This window comes from Podarcis bocagei, assembly GCF_964188305.1.
Source record: "Podarcis bocagei genome assembly, chromosome: 9".
NCBI classification, from domain to species: domain Eukaryota; kingdom Metazoa; phylum Chordata; class Lepidosauria; order Squamata; family Lacertidae; genus Podarcis; species Podarcis bocagei.
In genome coordinates, this window is record NC_138134.1 from 7,915,102 (window position 1) to 7,940,028 (window position 24,927).

General features: G+C 40.3%; 2 protein-coding genes across 3 annotated transcripts in view; both read right to left on the bottom strand.

Moving 5' to 3' along the window:
* The window catches only part of PROM1 (prominin 1), a 243,472-nt gene that overhangs the window by 152,821 nt on the left and 65,724 nt on the right, over nucleotides 1–24,927 (bottom strand). The window lies entirely within an intron of this gene.
* The window catches only part of TAPT1 (transmembrane anterior posterior transformation 1), a 55,350-nt gene that overhangs the window by 11,083 nt on the left and 19,340 nt on the right, over nucleotides 1–24,927 (bottom strand). Inside the window, exons 4-9 of one of the 2 annotated variants that reach the window (XM_081207708.1) lie at nucleotides 19,771–19,794; nucleotides 13,637–13,799; nucleotides 6,722–6,857; nucleotides 5,370–5,467; nucleotides 5,133–5,202; nucleotides 3,203–3,283 (exon numbers count right to left, since the gene is read on the bottom strand). In XM_081207708.1, coding sequence (XP_081063834.1) covers nucleotides 3,203–3,283; nucleotides 5,133–5,202; nucleotides 5,370–5,467; nucleotides 6,722–6,857; nucleotides 13,637–13,799; nucleotides 19,771–19,794 — 572 coding nt within the window. The remainder of the gene's footprint in view (nucleotides 1–3,202; nucleotides 3,284–5,132; nucleotides 5,203–5,369; nucleotides 5,468–6,721; nucleotides 6,858–13,636; nucleotides 13,800–19,770; nucleotides 19,795–24,927) is intronic. The other variant, XM_081207709.1, reaches the window with a different exon arrangement.

The window sequence follows — 24,927 nt, forward strand, 5'->3', positions numbered from 1 at the left end:
GTCATTGCTTTTCTCCCAAGAAGCAGGCGTCTTTTAATTTCGTGACTGCTGTCACCATCTGCAGTGATCATGGAGCCCAAGAAAGTAAAATCTCTTGCTGCCTCCATTTCTTCCCCTTCTATTTTTTTAAATAATATTTATTACTTTCCCAAAAAATTTAAACACGAAAAGAAAAGAAAAAACACATACAATATATTAAACTAACAAAACAATGCAACAATAAAATAAATCAAATTTCATTATCCCATCTTTCATTCACTTCTTTCCTCGACCTCCTCACACCTCCCTTTTTGTATTCCACTTCTGTTAGTTGTTTCAGCAATTACTTTCCATCTACCTCTGTTTTCTATCCTATAATTATCTTAACTCATTCTAACCTTATTTTTCCTTTAATACTCTATTAATCTATTTATACTTACTTCCTTATAGCATTTCTACTAAAGCCATGTAACTTCATTCCAACATTTTTCTAACATTCATTAATTTTACAATATTTCTGTAAATAATCTTTAAATTTTTTCCAATCTTCTTCCACCGACTCTTCTCCCTGGTCTCGGATTCTGCCAGTCATTTCCGCCAATTCCATATAGTCCATCAACTTCATCTGCCAATCTTCCCGGGTGGGTAAATCTTGTGTCTTCCAATACTTCACGATGAGTATTCTTGCTGCTGTTGTCGCATACATAAGGAATGTTCTATCTATCTTTGGCACCAGTTGGCCGACCATGCCCAGGAGAAAGGCCTCTGGTTTCTTCAGAAAGGTATATTTAAGTACCTTTATCATTTTGTTATAAATCATCTCCCAGAATGTCTTAATCCTTGGGCATGTCCACCAAAGGTGAAAGAATGTGCCTTCAGTCTCGTTACATTTCCAACATTTATTATCGGGCAAATGGTAGATTTTTGCAAGCTTGACTGGTGTCATGTACCATCTATAAATCATTTTCATTAAGTTTTCTCTTAAAGCATTACATGCCGTAAATTTCATACCTGTGATCCATAACTGTTCCAAGTCAGCCATCATTATGTTATGTCCAACATCTTGTGCCCATTTAATCATTGCTGATTTCACCATTTCATCCTGAGTATTCCATTTCAACAGCAAGTTATACATTTTTGACAAATTCTTAATTTTAGAGTCTAACAATTCTGTTTCCAATTTTGATTTTTCCACCTGGAAACCAACTTTTTTGTCCAAATTATATGCCTCCATTATTTGATAATAATGGAGCCAATCTCGCACTTTTCAAAGCCCTGCAATCTTATTCTGTCTCTATCTTGACCCAGAATTTCCCAATATTTCGGCCATTTTGCCTCCATATTGAGTTTTTTCTGTCCCTTCGCTTCCATTGGAAACAACCATCTTGGGGTTTTCTTCATTTCTTCCCCTTCTATTTGCCAGGAGGTGATGGGACCAGTGGCCATGATCTTCGTTTTTTTGATGTTGAGCTTCAGACCATATTTTGCGCTCTCCCCTTTTACCCTCAATAAAAGGTTCTTTAATTCCTCCTCACTTTCTGCCATCAAGGTTGTGTCATCTGCATATCTGAGGTTGTTGATATTTCTTCCGGCAATCTTAATTCCGGCTTCGAATTCATCCAGCCCAGCCTTTCGCATGAATTCTGCATATAAGTTAAATAAGCAGGGAGACAATATACAGCCTTGTCGTACTCCTTTCCCAATTTTGAACCAATCAGTTGTTCCATATCCAGTTCTAACTGTAGCTTCTTGTCCCACATACAGATTTCTCAGGAGACAGATGAGGTGATCAGGCACTCCCATTTCTTTAAGAACTTGCCATAGTTTGCTGTGGTCAACACAGTCAAAGGCTTTTGCATAGTCAATGAAGCAGAAGTAGATGTCTTTCTGGAACTCTCTAGCTTTCTCCATAATCCAGTGCATGTTTGCAATTTGGTCTCTGGTTCCTCTGCCTCTTCTAAATTCAGCTTGCACTTCTGGGAGTTCTCGGTCCACATACTGCTTGAGCCTTCCTTGTAGAATTTTAAGCATAACCTTGCTAGCGTGTGAAATGAGTGCAATTGTGCGGTAGTTGGAGCATTCTTTGGCACTGCCCTTCTTTGGGATTGGGATGTAGACTGATCTTCTCCAATCCTCTGGCCACTGCTGAGTTTTCCAAATGAACATAGGGATAGCCAAAAGCAGTGTGTCTTAGTGAAAGCATGAATACTCCTGTGCCAAAATAACAGGGCCTAAGCTTCCAGTGCTCTCTGGAAGGGCTTTGTGATCAAAGGCAGCCACAGGAAGAGAAAAGAGTCAATGATGCAAATCTTTTCAGTGAGGCTCTCTTAAAAAAATACCTGCAGATAACCTTCTAACAGAATGTGCCAGATATCATCCAGGAGAAGCTAGTGGAGGAATGAGTTAGGCCTATATTAACAGCCATCCAGAGAGTAGCAGTAGAAACATTTTTCTTTCTTTCTGAAAGACCTGGTGAGTATCAACCGCTTTCAATTTTAACCTGAGGATTGTCATCTGTACTGTTTTAACTTTAATTTTAATTTATTTGAATTAATTTCGGGATGCATTTTAATCAATCAATCCTTTGTTTTTATGCATATTGTATTATTTATATGATGTTAGCCGCTCTGAGCCCGGCTCCGGCCAGGGAGGGCGGGGTACAAATAAAAATTTATTATTATTATTATTATTATTATTAGAATATAAGGTCCCTGCAGACGTCCAGCAAATGCCACTCCTTCTTAAGCATGACAGGGTATATACAAAAGAATGAGCTCTGGAGTGCTAACTTTTGGTGTGAATGAGGCAGGAAGATAACACTATTTTGTTGAAAAATTAGAAAACTTCAGCCCACAGAAAACCCTCTATAGTCTCATTAGCACGTAACACTATAGTGTTCATGGCTCACTGTGAAAGAACAGGTGTGCTCATGCACAGAGAGGAAATTGCAACACTTTGTTCCTCTCCTGCTCTGTTACCAAGAGCATTATGCATTATGTTTTAACCTGAATTAAAGCACTTGGATAAATCATTAATACAGCATACACACATGATAATAAGATCCAGTGGCAATACACAGATAACATACTGAAGAATTAATCAAGTCAACCACTTTTGCATTAAAATAGGTACAGACAAATTATGTTTATGTTGCTGGCAGTCAATACAACTAAAATGTCTCCAAATTTTTATTCTATATTTCTTGTCTGGAAATAGACTTTACCTGGATTCCATGAAAACTGTTCCATGTTTCTTAGACAAACTATCAGTAACAGCACATAGTTGGTGAATCTCTCCTTTATATCTAAAAAGAATAATAAACTTTTAAGGCTACAAAAATAGCAATTTGCATCATCATTCTACAGAAGAGTTCTTATACAGAGGCTAAATTTAGCAGTGGATTAATATTACTTATAAAAAGCTGCACTCTGTGCAAGAGTATGGAACAAGTTCGCGACTGATGTATGGATTCATCAAATCCAACCTAACAATCCGAACGTGGAAAATAAGTTGCCTTTATTGTTCATTTGTTCTATGCACACCTGGAATAATATACAACTGTATTCTTCCTCAGGGAACGGCAAAAGTGATGCTCTATAATACTGGATCATAAGTTGGCTTGATTTAATAATTACTGCTATATGTAACATCTGAAAAAAAATGAAAAATCATTGCTAATCACACAGTACAATCCTATGCATATTTACTCAGAAAGTGAGTCCCACAGCATTCAATGGGTCTTCCGCACAGGCCTCTAGGAGGCAGGAATGAACTTAAGTTTAAGTGTTTGAAACATGTAAAAGGTAAAGGTAAATGGACCCCTGACCATTAGGTCCAGTCGTGGCCGACTCTAGGGTTGCGGCGCTCATCTCACTTTATTGGCCGAGGGAGCCGGCGTACAGCTTCCGGGTCATGTGGCCAGAATGACTAAGCCAGTTCTGGCGAACCAGACCAGCTCACGGAAACGCCGTTTACCTTCCTGCTGGAGCGGTACCTATTTATCTACTTGCTTTGATGTGCTTTCGAACTGCTAGGTTGGCAGGAGCAGGGACAGAGCAACGGGAGCTCACCCCGTCATGGGGATTCGAACGCTGACCTTCTGATCTGCAAGTCCTGGGCTCTGTGGTTTAACCCACAGCGCCACCCACATCCCTTGAAACATGTAGAGAGTGACAAAAGATTTTTGGTATTTTTAACAGTGTTATGAATTTAACACATAATAAAATCTGAATATAGTATAGCTGCACCACACCTGGGGATTCTGCTCCAGAGGCAAAGCATATAAGCAACACTGAATATAGTCAAAGTTTACCTGGCTGCTAGCAAAGGGGGGTGTCTCTTAACTGCCTTCCCTTCCTTTCTCTCTCCCCAATGCAAAGGAAGGCGGCTGCCAGAGCCAAGTGAGTTTAATTGAATTCATGCAAGTGATGCGCCTACACCGCACAGAATTAGAAGACAGCAGTGGGGTACATGGACTGAAAACTGGATTTCATCTCAAAACCAAGTAAGGTGGACAAACCTTGGTCACAATGTATGACTTGTCTGCACAGAGTTAAAGCACGAGTCTGGTTGGGATGACACGCTAAACCAAACCATGGCTTAGGTCAGCGCAGGAGCAGACACAGCTTCTTCCCCAGGAGCCCATACATTTGCATTAGGCTACGGTTTGGCTTAATTTTATATGTGAACCAGACCAAAATAAATACATATCTATAAAAGAACTGCTACTTCATTAGGGTGGGAGCCAAAGAACTCACGAGTGGGTTTCATGAAAGTCAGTATGAAACAATAGTCAACATGACTAACTTCATTATTCTGCTCTGTGGGACTTGATTACAACTTAGTCTGGTTCCAACTTTCTTTATTAGCCTGATTAAAAATAGTGAAACCTCAAAACAGGATTAAAATTGTACACCACTTCATAACTCACCCATGGTTTTATTTTCAGTACTGCTGTTCAAGAGTAAAACATATCCCAACCCGGATCGGGGTGGTGAACAAGCCCCTTGCCATACTTGAAGAGGAGCACCACAAATTATGATCACACAGGATTTTATTAAATACCACCACCACTGATTTCACACATGCTACATGATATATAATGTATTAGAAGCACACACTCCTGAATTAGCAGCTCACATATATGTACATACCACTGTTTGACATCTGAAACAGATTATTCTTTTCAAACTTCTTGAAAACGCTTCCTTTAATTTCAACAAACTGCGATTTAAAGAAAGTAACACTCTTATACTTCTATTTTTATTAATATATATATATATTTTCTACAAAATATGTTGACTGAGAACATATAAATCATTTAACAGAAGTACTGTCACACATCATAGTTGCCAAAGCCAGTGAGGCAAATATATCTATAAAACACTTACATTGTTAGACATCATGATAGTAAGAAGTGACTTGTTGTGCGAGTTGAAGGCTACATTGAGTGTCGTTGCTTGGACCATTATCAGGATAGCATGCAAGACTGTAGTCATATATGTTAAGATAAATGCTTTTTAGAAGAAAATATTAAATTGCAATATATATATTATGCTAAGTTTTAACCAATTAACCAAAGCAGACTTTTAAATATCATTGTGCTATACCAGGCATAGGCAAACTCCGCCCTCCAGATGTTTTGGTACTACAACTCCCATCATCCCTGACCACTGGTCCTGTTAGCTAGGGATGATGGGAGTTGTAGTTCCAAAACAGCTGGAGGGCCGAGTTTGCCTATCCCTGTGCTATACTATCGAGTAGCTTGCTGATAAACATGCAGTTATATTAACTATGTCCATTGCATGCTTTTAAGCATTCCAAGAGAAGGTTCCACAATTACTTGTACTGCCTTGCTGCCACTATCCCTGAGAGACGTGGGTGTGCATGCCCTACTAATATTTGTTATCCATTTGGTAATGTAGTGAACCACTTTGGTTTTTCTTCTCCAGACAAAATACAACTCTGGGTTTAGGTTTAACAATAAACGCAACCATGGCTCAGCTCTAGGTAGCATAACAGCAGCAGGACCAGGGAAGGAAATAAGTAGCTGCCATTTTCCCTCCCAGCACCTGAACACTGGCTCCTTGGTTTAGCCAAGAGTTAATGCAAGCCAGGCCAGGGGCAAGCATTAAAAGCAAGGTTAGCAGGAAGAAGAAGAAGAAGAGGAGGAGGAGGAGTTTGGATTTGATATCCCACTTTGTCACTCCCCTTCAGGAGTCTCAAAGCGGCTAACAATCTCCTTTCCCTTCCTCCCCCACAACAAACACTCTGTGAGGTGAGTGGGGCTGAGAGACGTCAGAGAAGTGTGACAGGCCCAAGGTCACCCAGCAGCTGCATGTGGAGGAGCAGGGAATCGAACCTGGTTCACCAGATTACAAGTCTACCGCTCTTAACCACTACACCACACTGGAAAACATGCAATGTGGACAAGGCAGGATATCAACAAGGTTTGTTCTTGGCTATAGTTTGTGGTAAGTGGACAGCTTAAGTACAGTCCAGCTGGACTGAGGAGTTCTCCTTAGTTAATTCTTGCCCAATAGAAGGTTTTTAATTTACTTTTTTTAAAAAAAATCCAGTTTTAGTTCTTACATTAATTAAGATGAAGATTCTGACACAATTTCACAGAACTTTGAATAGGTTTGTAGATAAAACGAAATGGTCCTAAAATCCATGCATTTTAAATACTATTTTAGCATTCATAGAGATGAAAATGAACTGCAATTCTGACCCAAAAGGATACAGACGTACAGCACCGCCATGAAAAAATGGGGAATCACACCTATGTGTGCCCTTTTTCTCTCCTTTGGTTCTGTAGCTGTCCAGTAAAGAGCATCCAAAATATCTTGACCAAAAGATGAAAACAAACGATCAGCTACCTAGAAAGAGAGAGAAAATACACCAAGGAAGTATAAACCAAGATAGTTTAATTTTGTCAGCTATGTTCCTCTTAAACAAAGGTAAGAGTTTATTTTTCCATTAATTACTGCATACTCTCAACATGTCAGTGTCCAACACGAAATGCAAATAGGATATTCAAAACAAAGTTAGCTACAATTTTTGTTTTCAAAGTTTCTACTTCCAAGTAGCTTTCCCTTCAACATCTGCAAAGTATCCTTGCTGCTGACTGGCCATGGAATGCCTGTGTGTTATAGGAGTTTTACAATTCTGCTTCAAGCACAAAGTCACCTTATGTGGAACACTGGCCAGACCTATCAGATTCCACCATTAACCTGTGTGAACAAAACAGTGCAACCCAGAACCTCTGGGGTTGTATATTGCAGGGAACCACTGGTAATGGTCAAGAAATGTCATTCAGAGATGCTTTCCCCCCTGAGAAGTCCCTGATAGTCTTCTAAGAAACTAGAGCTCCACGGAATGCTATTTGAAGCCACATCATTAAAAGGATGCAAAAGTATTTGTGCGCCCACCAATTAATGTTTTTAAATTCAACTTGAAGAACTAAATTGTGGAGCAGAAAATGCCATATACAGAGGTACCTCGGGTTACATACGCTTCAGGTTACAGACGCTTCAGCTTACAGACTCCACTAACCCAGAAATAGTGCTTCAGGTTAAGAACTTTGCTTCAGGATGAGAACAGAAATTGTGCTCCAGCAGCACAGCAGCAGCAGGAGGCGGCCCCATTAGCTAAAATGGTGCTTCAGGTTAAGAACAGTTTCAGGTTAAGTACGGACCTCCGGAACGAATTAAGTACTTAACCCGAGGTACCACTGTATTGATAATATGAACTGACTGCACATGTTAGTTCCCCCTATAGGGCAAGAGCAAAACTGCTGGAATGTCACGTCACTGCAGCTGTGGAAATGGAACTATGAATGTCTGGTCAGAGGGCTGATACAGTGCAGTTGCTGCGACAGAAGCAGCAGGGTTTTGTTTTTTCCTCTGGGAAAATACTCTCAAGAAAAAAGAAGATGCCAAAGAACCCCAAGAGCAGTGATGGGGAGAAAAGGAGGCACCCTAAGAAAGAAATATGGAGCGAGCCCTGAAATGCAAAATGGGGCCTGGGGGAAGATGAAGAAGAGGCAGCAGATGGATGGGAAGGAAAGACGTGTAGGACTCTGCACTGCCCACACCCTGCCCAAGGAGGAGGAGGAGAATAAGTTTGGATCATCTTCCCAGATAGGAAGCGAAGACACTGTGCCATGTGCCTGGCCTGTCAGAATTCAGCCTGGCGCTGTACGATTTGTCTGCTTGTTTGTACCTGCAGTGCTTTTGCAACAGTCTCTCCCAAGACGGACCAGCCTCGCCTGACTCAGCAGTTTCCAGCCAGCAGACACTTGCCACTTGATTTCAACAGCTTTCTGGTGGCAGGAGCTTAACAGGACAACTGGGGTGCAGTTTTAAGAGCTCTTTTGGGAAGAAAATGGGCAAGAGCACCACTACCCTTTCAATTTTGCTTGGGGTGTGTGTGTGTGTGTGTGTGTGTGTGTGTGTGCGCGCGCGCACATGAGTTTGTTTGGCTTGCACTCCTTGCTGATCTTCTACACCCTCACTGATGTGAGAAATATTCATAAAAGCATGAACATTTCCTAAATGATCAAAATCTAGAAGGCAAATATAATGGGTGATAGCCACCTACATCATACTAGACTCACTAAAATCTACGATTTCATGTTTCGGCCCCGGCCATCGTTCAGCCCAGACACTGAAGTCCAGCTGCGAGGGTCTTCTGGCAGTTCCCTCACTGTGAGAAGTGAGGCTACAGGGAACTGGGCAGAGAGCCTTTGTGGTAGTGGTGCCCGCTCTGTGGAACGCCCTCCCTTCAGATGCGAAGGAAATAAACAGCTATCCTATGTTTAAAAGACATCTGAAGGCAGCCCTGTTCAGGGAAGTTCTTAATATTTAATGCTGTATTGTTTTTAACACTTGACTGGGAGCCGCCCAAAGTGGCTGAGGAAACTCAGCCAGATGGGCGGGGTATAAATAATAAATCATCATCATCATCATCATCATCAAATGAGTACAAAGAGCTTCTCTACTGCAAAAAGTGTGAATAATAATAATAATAATAATAATAATAATAATAATAATAATAATATTTATATCCTGCCCTCCCCAGCCAAAGCCGGGCTCAGAGCGGCTAACATCAAATGTATAATACATTAACATAAAATCAGACAATCAATTAAAATGCAGGTACAGATCCAGGTACAAAAATTCACGGGGTTGCAGGCAGGCTTCGAACCATACAGGGTTCAAATGGAGACCCTGGTTATATGAACTGGCACCTCAAACTGAAGGACGGATCCACTGTGCTTTATACAACTGTGAGTTCTCTCACCAATGTTCAAGCACTATTTGGGCTTGACAGACTATTATCCTGGCTTAGTTACGAAAAATAGTAAAAAAAAACCGAACTTTTGCTTTTGAACTGTGATATAAGAATTAGTGAACCCAGGTGTATATTTTTATTATTTTAATAATGTTTCAATGTAATTGCATTTAACATTTTATAATATATTAGGCTTGATTTTTTTGTGTTCTGCATTTGTGAGTTTCTCCTTCCTACGCTGCATTCCATCTCTCCTTATCTGCCCATGAAAGTGGTAAAAATGGCAAGATATTTTAATGGCAGAGTGTTAATCAGCTATCCATGAAGCTATCTGAGACCCAGGATTTTATGATGTTCCTCCCTCCCACTGATGGTTAGGTTGCTAGGGTAATGCCAGACATCCAAGACTGAAAATGGTCAAATGGCCTCATCGCTCCAAGGTGATTGTGGGGGTGAACGTACCAGTATGGAGCCATGCGTGCTTTGCTTCTCATGACATGTAACCTTTCCTGATGTACATGAAGATGTTTTATGACTCTTGTTTGCTGTGTTTGAACTACTATATAAGCCTTTGTTCTGAAGTGCCTCAAGACAGACCTTCTCAACTGGCACGTTGAATTGAGTGAGCTCTGTCCTGTTGCAATAGCTATAGTGAACATTGGGTGCCTCCTGGATGCTGGACTCAAATTAGTCTCCTTGGTTCTGTGGTTGATGGTTGTTCCTCACCTTGGTAACAAACAAGGTTGTATAGATGTGAATTCTTACCACAACTGGAAAATATAGAAGTGACAAAATGAAAGAACAGCTCGGTCCAGTGAGAAACGTCCTAACGGGAAAATATGGTTAGAATGTGTTAAGATAATTATAGGATAGAAAACAGAGGAAGATGAAAAGGAATTGCTGAAACAATTAACAGAAGTGGAATACAAAAAGGGAGGTGTGAGGAGGTCGAGGAAATAAGGGAAAGAAAGATAAGATGTTGAAATTGGATTGTGTTTTAAATGGTTTTTGTCTTGTCTTGTTTTGTTTGTTTCTTTTATTTTGTATTGTATTGTATGTTTTTTCTTTTTTGGTTTTTTGTAGTGTTGTGTTTAATTTGTTGGAAATTTAATAAATATTATTTTTTTAAAAAGTAAAATAAAAAAGAAACACCCTCCATGTACAAATTATGTATGTTATGTACAAACAGTAAATTATTCAAGGCCTTCCAGTTTCATATATTTGTAAGTGTGCCTTTCTGCATACAAAAACATATTTTAAGTGTTATCCTCCCCTCTATACTCTATGGGTATTGCCTATGGTTTCGGTTGGTTCAATGAAACTCTCAACAAAAGTAATTTGTTTTCTAAATGACAAAGGAAGTTCAACCTCTTCCAGCTCCTTCTTTCTCTTTTTTTTTGGGAAAAACCAAATTTAACATAATAGCCCTAAAGTATATTGTGTGGTTTTTTTAAATTTTTATTTTAATAGGACTCTAAATGCTTAGATGCCACACAATACCGCCCCTCTCTTTAAACTGGACTTACCTAAACCCTACATTCCGGCTCCAGACTCCAGAAGAATTCCATGAAGGGGCTATGTCACTAGCATTATGTACATTGGGAGTTCATAAAGGAGCAGGAGCCGGGAGACATGAATCTAGAAACAAAAACAAAATGTCATTTGTGGGCATTCAGCAAATGCCTACATTACTGGAAATATCTGGAAAGAGCTCACTCAAAAAATCTATTTTTTGTTTTTTTAAAAAAGAAGTGGTGTTTTTTTGAGGGGGGGAATCTTTGGGTGTTCAGTATGCATGTATGGAAGAATGAAGCCACACATTTCTATTTATGGGGCAAATATAACAAATACATAATTGGCCAAGTTAATGGTTCACCATGAATGTGGAGATTTGCTCCCACTTTGCTCCTTCCCTCGTCAGTGGAAGCAACAAACCATGATCTACAGCATAGTGTCACATCTATCCCAAGTACTGTAGTTTTACCCAAACAAACTATGATTAGTAAGCGATGAACAAACCATCGCTTAACGTGACAGTTTCAGACCCTTCAAGTGTCCCTACTTTCCAGGGACAGTCCTGGATTTACAGAAGCCATCCCGGTTTCTAATTTGATCCCAGAATGTCCCACTTTTCCTTAGGATGTCCCTAATTTCAATGGAGAAATGTTGGAGGGCATGCAGTTTGAAGAAAAACAAATCACAAGCTCCAGTTCAGATATAAACCTAAGCCAGGCAACCATCATCTGTTGCTCTTGCTGGTTAGAGAAGTGGAGTGAAATGGGAGCCAACTGACTGGCAGAAACTCTCCAGGATTTCAGATAGGAGTCTTTCCCAGTACTACCTGCAGATGTCAAATTGTATCTGGGACCTTCTGCATGCAAAGCAAATGCTGGCATGGCTTCAGCAAAGGGTAAGTCCTGTCTGACTAACCCTTCAGAGTGTCAACATGCATCTAGTGTTGATCCCGTTAACACTGTCAAAAGCTTTTTGAAAATCAAAGTGCACAAAGTACCTCACCAAAAATTCCTGAGTAAGCTTAGCAGTCATAGAAGAGAGGTTCTCCTGTGGATTATTAGTAACTGGTTAAGAAACAGAAGGCAAAGGGTAGGGGGAAAATGGAGTTTTCCCAATGGAGGGATATAGAAACTAAAGTTCTCCCAAGAATTGGAACTTGGACCTGTGCTTTTTAAATAACCCATTAATGATTTAGTGTTGGAATGAGCAGTGAGGTAGCCATGTTTGCTGATGATACCAAATTGTTTAGGGTGGTGAGAACCAAAGGGATTGAGATGAGCTTCAAAAACATCTCTTCTAACTGGCTGAAAGGGATCATTATTTGGGATCATTAAGAAAGGGATCAAAAACGAAAATGCCAGTGTCATAATGCTGTCGCAAGAATCTATGGCAAGACCACACTTGGAATACTGTATTGCCACATCTCAAAAAGTTAACCGAAGAATCAAGGGGTTGGAGCAACTCCCCTACAAGGGACTTTTTAGTTTAGAAATAAGCCAAGTAAATGGAGACGTGATAGAGATGCATAATATCATGCATGATGTAGAGAAAGTAGACAGGAAGAAGCTTTTGTCCCTCTCTCGTACTAAACATGTTGGAGAACTGGGCTGATATGAATTTCAATAGGGACAAATGTAAGGTTCTACACTTAGGAAGGAATAATCCGTTGCACAAATATAAGATGGGACACCTGGCTTGACAGTAGTATATGTGAAAACGATTTAGGGGTCTTAGCAGACCACAGGCTTAAATGAATCAACAGTGTGATGCAGCAGCAAAAAGGCTAATGCTATTCTAGGCTGCATCAAAAGAAGTATAGTGTCCAGATCAAGGAAAGTAATAGTACCACTCTATTCTGCTTTGGTCAGACCACACCTGGAGTCCAGTTCTGGGTGCCACAATTTAAGGAGGATATTGACAAGCCGCAATATGTGGTGAGGAGCGCGAGCAAGATGATCAAGGGTCTTAATTTAAAAAAACCCCACTTATGCACATGTAGTTGCCTCCTCAATTGCTATACTATTCTTCTGCTTGCTTTAATTATTTTATTTTTATCCCTTCCTCCCTTCAAGAACTCTTGGATGGTGCTATTAATGGCAAATTAGTTGACTTTGAAAAGCAGCTTCCTTTTTCACATGTAGGTCTACTATTCATAGAAAACAAAGTCTAAGTACAGTGGTGCCCCGCAAGATGAATGCCTCGCAAGACGGAAAACCCGCTAGACGAAAGAGTTTTCCGTTTTGGAGGTGCTTCGCAAAACGAATCTCCTATGGGCTTGCTTCGCAAGACGACAATGTCTTGCGAGTTCCTGCTGGTTTCCCCCCCTCCCCCCTTTTTCTAAGCCGCTAAGCCGCTTATCAGCTGATCCGATCAGCAGATAAGCTGCTAAAAGCGCTAATCCGCTAATCCGTCAATGGGCTTGCTTCGCAAGACGAAAAAACCGCTAGACGAAGCGAATCACAGAACGGATTCTTTTCGTCTTGCGAGGCACCACTGTATCTTCAAACATGCCCAGCTTCTGAGACACATGTGAAGTAATTATTGAGATACCTACCATTTTTTATAAAACTCCTAAAATTGGTTGGGACTATATCTATTACTATGCTAAATATACACCATACTTCTGTGAGAGTTGCTCTTTTAAAACCCGTTACAAATTAAGAAACTATGGCATCCACAATATGACTTATTGCTTATCATTGTTGAAGAAAAATGGATCTTTGTCCCATAAGAGGGCAGGAAATATATTGCAGAATTACCATAATTCTTTTACCAACTTTGAAATTGTTCCATCTGGAATATTCAGGAAGGAAGCATGTTTTGACAGTTCTAATGGCCATTTGCTTACCTCAAGCATATTATAGATGATGTAGAGTTTAATGACAGACTGTCCTCTGATCAGGTGGTACATCATGGAATAGTCAACATAGTGCATCATAAAGTAGCAGATTAGCAATATAACTCCTTTGAAAATATCACACACCTGAGCGGGCTGTAGCAAGCGTCTATCACTGAAATATAGAAAGTACACAAAACAAATAGTAACAATTGTAAACAATAGCCACATATTAAATATGTTTTTCAAAAGTACATAAAAAAGCACCAGAGCTATTAAACGCAAAGCATTTGTACTGAATGGTAGGTTTTCTATTTTAACAACAAATGCTTAAATTGCTGCTGGTTTTGCCCCCAGTCATTCTAAAACTAATGATTCATACCTAACTCCTTGGTGAGGGTCACTCAGGACTTAAAAACGATACTCAAAGTACCGTATTTTTTGCTCTATAAGACTCACTTTTACCCTCCTAAAAAGTAAGAGGAAATGTGTGTGCGTCTTATGGAGCGAATGCAGGCTGCGCAGTTATCCCAGAAGCCAGAACAGCAAGAGGGATTGCTGCTTTCACTGCGCAGCGATCCCTCTTGCTGTTCTGGCTTCTGAGATTCAGAATATTTTTGTTCTTGTTTTCCTCCTCCAAAAACTAGGTGCGTCTTATGGTCTTATAGAGAGAAAAATACGGTAATTTGCAAGAGGAGAGCAGGCAACCTGTTTTGCTGAAAGCAGAATACCTCCTTTTTGAGTTCAAAGAAATCATCATTCCAAGAAGTAACCCAGAATAGTCTACTATTAGTATTACTATTACTATTAATTAAATTAACTTATTGGCAAACCAGTGAAACTAGACCAGACTTGGTGTAATCTGCCCAGACAGTCTTGCCCCCATGAGCAACCTGGCCGCTAAATTCTGTACCGGATGAACTATACGAATTGTCTTCAGTGGCAGCCCCACCTTGCAACCTTTAATCTAACCTTAGATTACTTTAGATTAGATTACCTTACAGGTGGCACAGAATCCCACAAACCACTGCCCAATTCCCCTGGATCCTTCTCCCCACCTGCCTGCTCTGCTCACTGAGACTCCTGTCTGTTCCTAACAGTAATTCATTCTGGATTTTAAAACAAAAATGTAGGTTTATTTCGTGAGATGGACATGCAATCAGCAAACAGACACTTAACAGAAATTTGTTTGTGGCATTTTTATGGCTTTGTGTTTGGAACGCTCAAAGAAATGTAGGGACATTTGTAGGCAAAAAGCTTTGGAAATTAATTGTTTTATTAAGGAGAATATGAAGTAACGCAGAGATTTTTTAAAAATCTGCACACTTTGCTGTTTGTCTTCTACAGATTAAACCAAATTAAATTAATGTGAGTTGGTTTGTGGTTTCCTAATTTTTAAAACTTCTTCCTCCATTTCTTTTTGGAAACTGTAAAAGTTGAACTCTTGAGGAAAACCATGTGGCTTCAACAGAGGGACTGTGGTTACCGATTAAGTAACAAGCCAGAATTTTAAACCAACTACAAAACCATGAGTCAAGATCCAAGATTGCTTTGAAGGTGGAACAAGGTTTGGTTGAAATGGGAAATGAAGTTCATTTGGTTTAACAGCCAAACAACATATGATTGCTTCATTACTTGAGAGCATCTTACATTGCAATCAGGCATGCTGCAAACGGTGTAGAAAGGGGGATATCTGCACAGGCAAAATGATAATTCATATCTAGCTTTATCAAACTTGAGGTACAATTGTCTGAATGTGGCCATCATGTGCTTTAAATTGCCTGAACTATAGAAGAAAACGGATCCTACTGATAACAGGGCATATAATATATCAAAAGTATATTATACTGTAGGCATTAACTCAGAAGATGTGTGAATACATTTTGATGAAGAATAATTAAGCACTGAAATCTGACTCTGGTTACATATTGGTAAAAAAATGTTTTGTAAAGCCAAGATTTACTGAAATAGTAATTTTACAAAATATTCAGAGGCATAAACATGTGATTAATTATTTTTTCAAGATTACTCCAAAGCAAGATTAGCCTGTAGCACACAAGGATTGCTATAATCTCTGATCGTCATATAGAATAACTCTTGTTTCAGTCCAAACTTAAATAAATTACAGAAAATGTTGTCAAGCCTCAGGACCTTTTCTTGACAATTTAGAAGTTTTTGTTAGTGTTCTGAATGACAGTGAGTACTCCCAGGTTCACCCTGGCTTCCTATTTTCCCCTGAGCGTTTTCAGGTTACAAGCATAACAAAAAGTCAAGCTCTTCTAAGAGTTAAACTAGACACAACATAGTATAGCCCCAATCACCTAGACAAGGGCGAGTGGTTAGTCTGATTTTAACTGTACTAAACCCTTCCTTCCTTCAACCAAAATGGGAGCAAAATTCTTTCTCCATCTTACTTTGCCACAATTACTCTCCCCAAGTGGACTTATTCTCAGCTGAACTCCAATATTGGAAGTTAACGTAGCTAAGGCAAAATTACTTGCAGAGAAGACTCTGGAGAGGTTAATTGGTGGGCAGGCTTATGAAGGAGTCTGCCACACCCTTCCTGGTGTCTTTTTCATTTTAAGCCCTCCATTCTTCTCTGTGATTAGGGTAGATTGTGTTCACACACACAAAGTTGCTACTATCACATTTAGGTGGGCTCCAACCTCTACCACAAATCTCCAAAAATTAACAAAAGTCCCACCTACCTGGTTACTTGATTAACAACAACTAGCGCACGCAAAGGAGAGTGACCAATGGATATTCAGCTCAAATTGTTCCTAGACAAATGTGAGCCATTTCCATAAAATGTGCAAGGTCTTTTCTACCTGAGCACAACACTTTAAAAAAACTGTCTGATGTTTGTCAGATTGGAACATATCAAAGAAGCTTTGTAATGTATATCAGAATTTGCCAAAGAGTAAAGATAGCATTCCAGACAGATTGCAGTTAAGAGCTACCTTTATTATGCACTGTAAATTCTGAACCTGTTTCACATAATCAAAGTACTGACTCCATCTGCTGGTTAAGAAAAACACCTACATAGGCAATGATGACCAAAAACAAGATTAACACGAGCATACCTTATGCCTGTACAGTAGTACCTTGGTTTACAACCATAATCCGTTCCGGAGGTCCAGTTGTAAACCAAAACAGATTGTAACCCAAGGTGCACTTTTGCCAATGCTCCCCCCCCCATGGGTTGTAATCCAAAAAAAGGGACACACACTTCCGGGTTTGACGTGGTTGTAATCCAAAATGGTTGTAATCCAAAGCGGTTGCAAACCCAAGGTATCACTGTACGGAAAAAGCTTCAGGGTCATATGTCACAGGATAAGCCCAGTGGTTCTCAAACTTTTCTCAGGGCCACACTTTCAGAATAAAAATTTGATTGCGCCACACTGAATTTTTTATTGATAAAAATACATTGAAAAACAGTAAGGAACAACTCCTAGCAGTACTTGATTTTATAATACTGCTCCGTATCTTCTTATGCAGCTTATGTTCTTATGCAGCTACATAAGAACAGGAATCATTTCCAAAATATAAATGAGCCTCTTAAATATGTATGCAAACTCAATGAGAGGTGTGAGCTTGTTTTTGCCGAGTAATTTCATTTATATTATGTCTAATTTATGACAAACGCTCATCTCCCTCATGAACACAAAGAAGCCTTTCTCTTTTCTGAACTTTCATATTTGTCAGAAGAAAATCATTGTTCACAAGAGTAAGTCGTAGAACAGCCAATGCTCTGTTGTTTATCTTTATCCATACTACACAGAAATGTTTAAATGTTTATTTGATTGTCCTTGAATCTTCCTGCCACACTTGCCATCCTCTCCTGCCATACCCTTTTTGAACCACTGAATTCTCCTATGTCAAACAATTATCCTATGAAGAGTTGTTCTCAAAATTCTGCAACACTGCACATCCTAAAACTACTTCTGAAATATGCCTTCCGCTGAGCGTACCTAGGGTCAACAGAAGTGTTTCCTGCTTTGCTTGTATGTGTCAATAAATACTGTACACACAAAGGCTGCCTCACTTGGTAGCGCTCCAAGTATAATAGCTGGATCAGGAGTAGCCCTTCAGATGTTACTGGACTACAATTCCCATCATCCCTGATCAAGCAACATGCTGCCATGAGGCAACAGGAGTTGTAAAGGTAAAGGGACCCCTGACCATTAGGTCCAGTCACGGCCGACTCTGGGGTTGCGGCGCTCATCTCACTTTATTGGCCGAGGGAGCAGGCGTACAGCTTCCGGGTCTTGTGGCCAGCATGACTAAGCCGCTTCTGGTGAACCAGAGCAGCGCACGGAAACCCCGTTTACCTTCCTGCCAGAGTGGTACCTATTTATCTACTTGCACTTTGACGTGCTTTCAAACTGCTAGGTGGGCAGGAGATTTCACACCTCCCATACCCAAGAATCTCCTGACCATCTCCTGATGATCTCTGCTGACTCCACAGAGAAGAGGAGGCGTGTCCTGCCTATTAACTTATTCTGCCCAGCAACATATCTGTGTGTGTGAGAGAGAGTCAGTCAGTCAGTGTATCGGAGAGAGTGAGAGTGTTAGAGATCCTAGAGATTAGATTGCTGCTAAGAGCAGCAGCAGACTCTCAGTGTAGCATTGCTTTATGCTCAGAATACTTAGCTCTGTATATAGTTTTGTACCATAGTTGTAGTTATAGAATAAAAGGAAGATATTTTACAGAGCTGCTCTCCGAGTGGTTTATACTCTGCAAGACTCTGCAAAACTCTGCTGCGCAACGACTGAAGTATTGAGACAGTGAATCCGGTGCTCTCAGCTCTAAGCTGTGAGTCCACAGCACTGTGACCGTTTCCTGCGGGAAGGAGGTCTCTGGCGGTGCTACCCAGCTCGCCCAGCCCAGTCGGGGTTGAGGTGCAAGAGTCCAGTTGGTGCACTGGCTCCAGGGCGATGCTGACATCCTGCCATACCCTTTTTAAACCACTGAATTCTCCTATGTCAAACAATTATCCTATGAAGAGTTGTTCTCAAAATTCTGCAACACTGCACATCCTAAAACTACTTCTGAAATATGCCTTCCGCTGAACGTACCTAGGGTCAACAGAAGTGTTTCCTGCTTTGCTTGTATGTGTCAATAAATACTGTACACACAAAGGCTGCCTCACTTGGTAGCGCTCCAAGTATAATAGCTGGATCAGGAGTAGCCCTTCAGATGTTACTGGACTACAATTCCCATCATCCCTGATCAAGCAACATGCTGCCATGAGGCAACAGGAGTTGTAAAGGTAAAGGGACCCCTGACCATTACGTCCAGTCGTGGCCGACTCTGGGGTTGCGGCGCTCATCTCACTTTATTGGCCGAGGGAGCAGGCGTACAGCTTCCGGGTCTTGTGGCCAGCATGACTAAGCCACTTCTGGCGAACCAGAGCAGCGCACGGAAACCCTGTTTACCTTCCTGCCAGAGTGGTACCTATTTATCTACTTGCACTTTGACGTGCTTTCAAACTGCTAGGTGGGCAGGAGCAGGGACCGAGCGACGGGAGCTCACCCCGTCGCGGGGATTCGAACCGCTGACCTTCTGATCGGCAAGTCCTAGGCTCTATGGTTTAACCCACAGCTCCACCCACGTCCCAATGGGAGTTGTAGTCCAATAATATTTGTAAGGCACCACATTGGCTTCCCCTTACCCAGACGATTCACAAATTGGGTGGGATTTCACGTTACACTCTTCCAATTGTTCCTTCATTTATGCTAAAAGAAACCCACCCTCCTTCCCCTCATCTCTTTTCATGTTCTCCTGACTCTCCAGGAGCACATTTGGGGAAGCGCAAGAGGGAAGGAGAGAAGCCCCACTGCACCAGCAGGAACCCTTGCGCTGGCTTAGTGGAATCCAGGCCACTGTTTTCAGTTATAACCTAAGTTTTTAAGAGCACTCCAAAAAATGTAGTATGTGAATGAGACCCATTTGGAAATGCAGGGATCACTCAGATGCACTTAAGAGAGCCAAGCTTCTTCAAAGCATGCATTTTGTGTCAGAAGCATTATTTAAAAGAAGCTAAACTTCCGTAATGTGTTTGCTTGTAGCTTGATCAACAGCAAAAACTACATGCGCACAGATAGCACAACAGCATGCTAAGAAAAAAAAAATCAACACCAACCTCATCCTTAGACCTCGGTGAGAGCTGTCTCAAAACAAACAAGGCGAAATCAGAAATGGGAAGACGATTAATAAGATTTCAAAACACTTTCCCTAAAGAAATTTATCTTAAAATTGAATGGGTGAGGTACTTTTCATGAGATATTTTAGTATCTATTGTTTTCATTCATCCCTGTATCTTAGCATGCACATTACTGACTTTATGTTTGTGTACGTGAGAGAGAGGGGGAGAAAGTAAAAGTCACATCTGGGCAGTGTAAACCATGGTTTACAAATCCAGAAATGTATGCTCCAACCCACAAACCCTTCTTTTCATACCAGTTTTGGCATTTCATCCCTGTTTTAGATTAAGCCAGACTTCCCTCCTTTGTCCAAACCAGGGAACTCTGTCTTCATTCCTGTTTAAAGGTAAAAGGAGTCCTGACCATTAGGTCCAGTCGTGGCCGACTCTGGGGTTGCGACGCTCATCTCGCTTTACTGGCTGAGGGAGCCGGCGTACAGCTTCCAGGTCATGTGGCCAGCATGACTAAGTCGCTTCTGGCGAACCAGAGCAGTGCACGGAAACACCGTTTACCTTCCTGCCGGAGCGGTACCTATTTATCTACTTGCACTGTGACGTGCTTTCGAACTGCTAGGTTGGCAGGAGCAGGGACCGAGCAACGGGAGCTCACCCCATCGTGGGGATTTGAACCGCTGACCTTCTGATCTGCAAGTCCTGGGCTCTGTGGTTTAACCCACAGCGCCACCCGCATCCCTAATTCCTGTTTAAGCACCCAGATAATCCTGATCCTACCTTATTATCCTGGTTGTTAAAAGTTATTTAACCAAGCTGAGACTTTATTATGCAGTAAAGCAAGGACTACAGTATGAAGAACATTTGACATGCCCTGCACATCATTTTTAAAATTAAAACTGCTTTAGATACAGCTTATATCTGAACTATGTCTTGAATACAGAGGTGCTCTTGTGCGAATTGTAGGCAAGCTGGTCCTTCAATTACAGAGGGCTTCCTCCTTCTATAGCAGCCCCCTTTGTCATGTCCAGTACTGGTCTCAGGGGGGCAAAACCCTCATGAGTGGCTTTTCATGGACAAAGGGGACTGTTGTGGGGAAAAGACGGTAAAAAAGCCCTATTAAGTGAATAGAGTTCCACTTGCACAGTGATATTTATCTTTCATAAGTAGCTAATACGGAATATTTTGAAACAAACCCATAGCATTCACAAAGTTTACTACTCACACACAAAAATGCTATTAGTCCTCCCCGCAATTGTTTGTGGCTCATGTGAAAGAAAGAAAAAGAATCAAAAATTTGCCTGCCTGGTCTCTGGAGTTGATTTTTCACTTGCCACAGTTAACTTGACTAGTGGTTACAAGCCTAGGATAACAATTCATTTGACAGCTCCTATTCATGGAAATTCGACTATTAAGATTTTCAGAGAAATAGGCAAAATTGCATGGCGTCTCTTAAAATTGACCGGACAATCTCATTTTAGATTTAACGTGAAAATGTACTCCAACTTAACAATTCATTTCATTACCTTCCTAAATAATTTTCAAAATAAATGATACTGCAACAGGTAGGTAGCATTTGGATTTCTCTAATTTGTCTCATCCCTGGGTCTACTTTGGTCAGGAAATAGTTGAATACAACCCAGCAAAATTTATGAACAGAAGTGTGATGTTAATAATGTGATGTTGGCTTTTTAACAACATGGCATACAAGCTTACAAGTTATGGGGAGAAATCATTTTAGCTGACAATTTAGAAGAAAAATCAGGATATATACTCACCATGAAGGAGTCCCATGTGACATCATATTCCATCCTATAAAGGAAGTGAAAGTGCTCTTCCCTTCAGTCTGATTTACAAGAAATAAAAGAGAAAGAGAGAGAAAGAAGGTTGTAATGTTGCTACACTAGGTACGTTGACCATCATGGAAAAGAGGGAAAGTGATTGAAAGCTTTATTTTCCCTCATGTAGCACATACAGATTGAAGCAGGAAAAGAGTGTTATTCTCTTTGAGATGAATGGAATGAATCATATCTGCCTAATTAAGAATTTTGGGATAATCAAAAATTTTAACTCAGCAAAAAGGAATTAGATCAAATCTGCTATTGTCAAACTTCCAATATGAGACAAAAGAAAAAAGAAACAGAGAAGAAAGCCTGTATTTCTAAAAAGCTGGTATTACTATTTCGTGGAATTAAATCTGTCAATGGTGTACATATTATCTACCAAAAGACTGAAAGCCCTATGGTCTCATATAAGGGGAATACAACAGTGCATATATTTATTTGTTAGTGAACACAAACTGATCCACAAAATGAGTTACATGAATTTATGCCTTTGGGATCACGCTGTAAACTTGGCAGAACATGTAGTCACAAATTACTTAAAATGTGATACGTTTGAAACAAGCGTAATCTTAATGGAGGAGAAAGTATGTATTTCTCCAAAAGAAATAAAAGTTATGGCAGTGGAAATCCACTATTTTCTGGTTACCAACAAAGGCTCAATTTGTGGCAAAAGTTATTGCTGTATTTAGCAGAATGTGCCCTGGACAGCGATCAATTTACCTTTGACAAAACTGCCGTAATCTGTGCTGAGCCCATCACATAGGGCACAACATAAATATTTAAGTTGTGAACAAAGCTTTGCTTAAAAGATCCCCTTCTAGGAGGAAGGCTACGCCAAGCTTGATTTAATGCTGAAGCCCTACATCAGCTGTGGGAGTGATGCAGTAACACCTAACTTAGCTTTTCTTGTATGACTGCTGTTCTTTTGGGCAATGTTCCAAGTGCTACCTCGGGCCCCAGGCTTTGCTAGACCCGGATCTGCTATCTGGACCAGCAATGAGTGACATAGTCTCATTTGGCTTGCAGAAGTTGGGTGTACTGAGGCAGCATGACTGACATTCTGAAACTGTTCACCTGGAAATACTCAGGCATCAGAAGATACCAGTAAGTGTCCATTTCATGACTACAGAAGTACAAATTTTAATACAATTATTCTTATTTTTTAAGTAATTAACCCTGTTAGCTAAACATCTTGCTCAAACAATCCAAAATTAATCTGGCAGTCTTGAAAGAACCCAACCCCCTAAGATGCACAAGTACAAAAGAACAGGAAATAATCTTAGCTATGAAGAAATCGCCTTATTCTGTTTTTATCTAGTCCAAGAGTCTGGATGCAGAAACACAGCTATATGCAATATTTGCACTCTACATGAATCATGAGAACGTGGATGAGGATTAACCTCACAAAAGAAAAGGACTGCTATACTTTCAGAGCAATAAAGAATGGGAGAATAGAATCCCGTTTAAATAATTTCTAAGAGACTAGAATAAATGGAGTGTAAACAAAGGCTGGAGATATAGGATATTTAGTCTTTCTGCTGAGATCTTGGGGAAAAAAACAGAGTGAAGGGAGGAGCACTTTTTGTTTTTACATAGAATGGAATATGATGTTGTGTCTATAGTCCTTAAAAACAGCTCAAACACACCAATGCCCACATAATACTGGAATATGATCTTAAATCTAATTATTTCAGTACTTTATTCCTCAGAATGTCATTTGTTAACAGGCCTACATATATTTTTCTACAGCAATATTTTCACTGTTAAAAACATGCAATAATCAAGAAACTTGAAAACAGCCATTTTTTAACCATGGAAGACAAAATTTATAGTGCATTGTGGAATTAGGTGCTGAATAAAATGACCCAATTAAAGGATTTATTAAACAAGTTGCAAATTATACAGCATCAAAAATGTATTTGCAGCACAGTTCAAAAGGGACATTTCATTCTAAAAAAAGGAGCACATAACCTGATTCTTTGCACTGACAAGCTCAATGGGGAACTGATACCAATTTTGATGTTTCTGGATTGTACTCAAGCCTTTCAAAGAAGCTGGATATGCTGAAGTCTTAGCTTCTGACTTCAGTACCAGGTTTTTTCCAGTCCCCTACAACTGGTCTTAACAACAACAGCAACAATAAAACTAACTAACTAACAACTGAGTGCAAGCACACCAGACATGGGATACATGGTACATTCCCAATTGTATCATGAAGAATGTGAATGTTTATCGGCAAGACGATTAATTTATTAAGTGGTATTGTCTTTCTACAGACAGGACAGTTAATAAGATGGCCAACACATCTCACAATGTTTTCAAGTTGGCTTGTTTCGAAGAAACTATAGTTAAAATTAACTACCATTTGATCATGTCTGGATGAGTTGACAAGTTGTTGTTAAGCAGAAACTATTACTACTTACCTTGTCAGAAGAGGTGTGATTATATGAGCCTGAGGCTTATAACAACTAACTACATTATGATTTAACCTGATGCTAAATAAAGATTGCTACCAAGCAATTAGAGGTATTTGAATGGGTTTATTTTATAATCCTATTATTCTACATTATCAGAGATGCTAAATGACCCTTGGAACTAAGAGGGCTATCCTGTAGCCTTCTCCTGAATGGTTTTTGACAAAATTACCCTGCAGGAATTTAAATAATAGGGTAAAATTCATAAGCTTTAACACTTGCATTTAAATAAAGGGTATATTCCAGAGTAACATCCTGAGGTCCAGCACCGAGGGCCTTCTGACGGTTCCCTTACTGCGAGAAGCCAAGTTACAGGGAACCAGGCAGAGGGCCTTCTTGGTAGTGGCGCCCGCCCTGTGAAACGCCCTCCCACCAGATGTCAAAGAGAAAAACAACTACCAGACTTTTAGAAGACATCTGAAGGCAGCCCTGTTTAGAGAAGCTTTTAATGTTTGACAGACTATTGTATTTTAGTATTTTGTTGAAAGCCGCCCAGAGCGGCTAGAGAAACCCAGCCAGATGGGTGGGGTATAAATAAATTGTTGTTGTTGTTGTTGTTGTTGTTATCCACCTGCAAGCTACAAATTCGGTAGCTAAAAAAAAAGACATGGTCAGTATTCAACAAAGTACCGTATTTCTCGCTCTATAAGACGCACCAGACCACAAGACGCACCTAGTTTTTGGAGGAGGAAAACAAGAAAAAAAAATATTCTGAATCTTAGAAGCCAGAACAGCAAGAGAGACCCCTGCGCAGTTCTGTTCTTGCTGTTCTGGCTTCTGGGATAGCTGCGCAGCCTGCATTCGCGCCATAAGACGCACACACATTT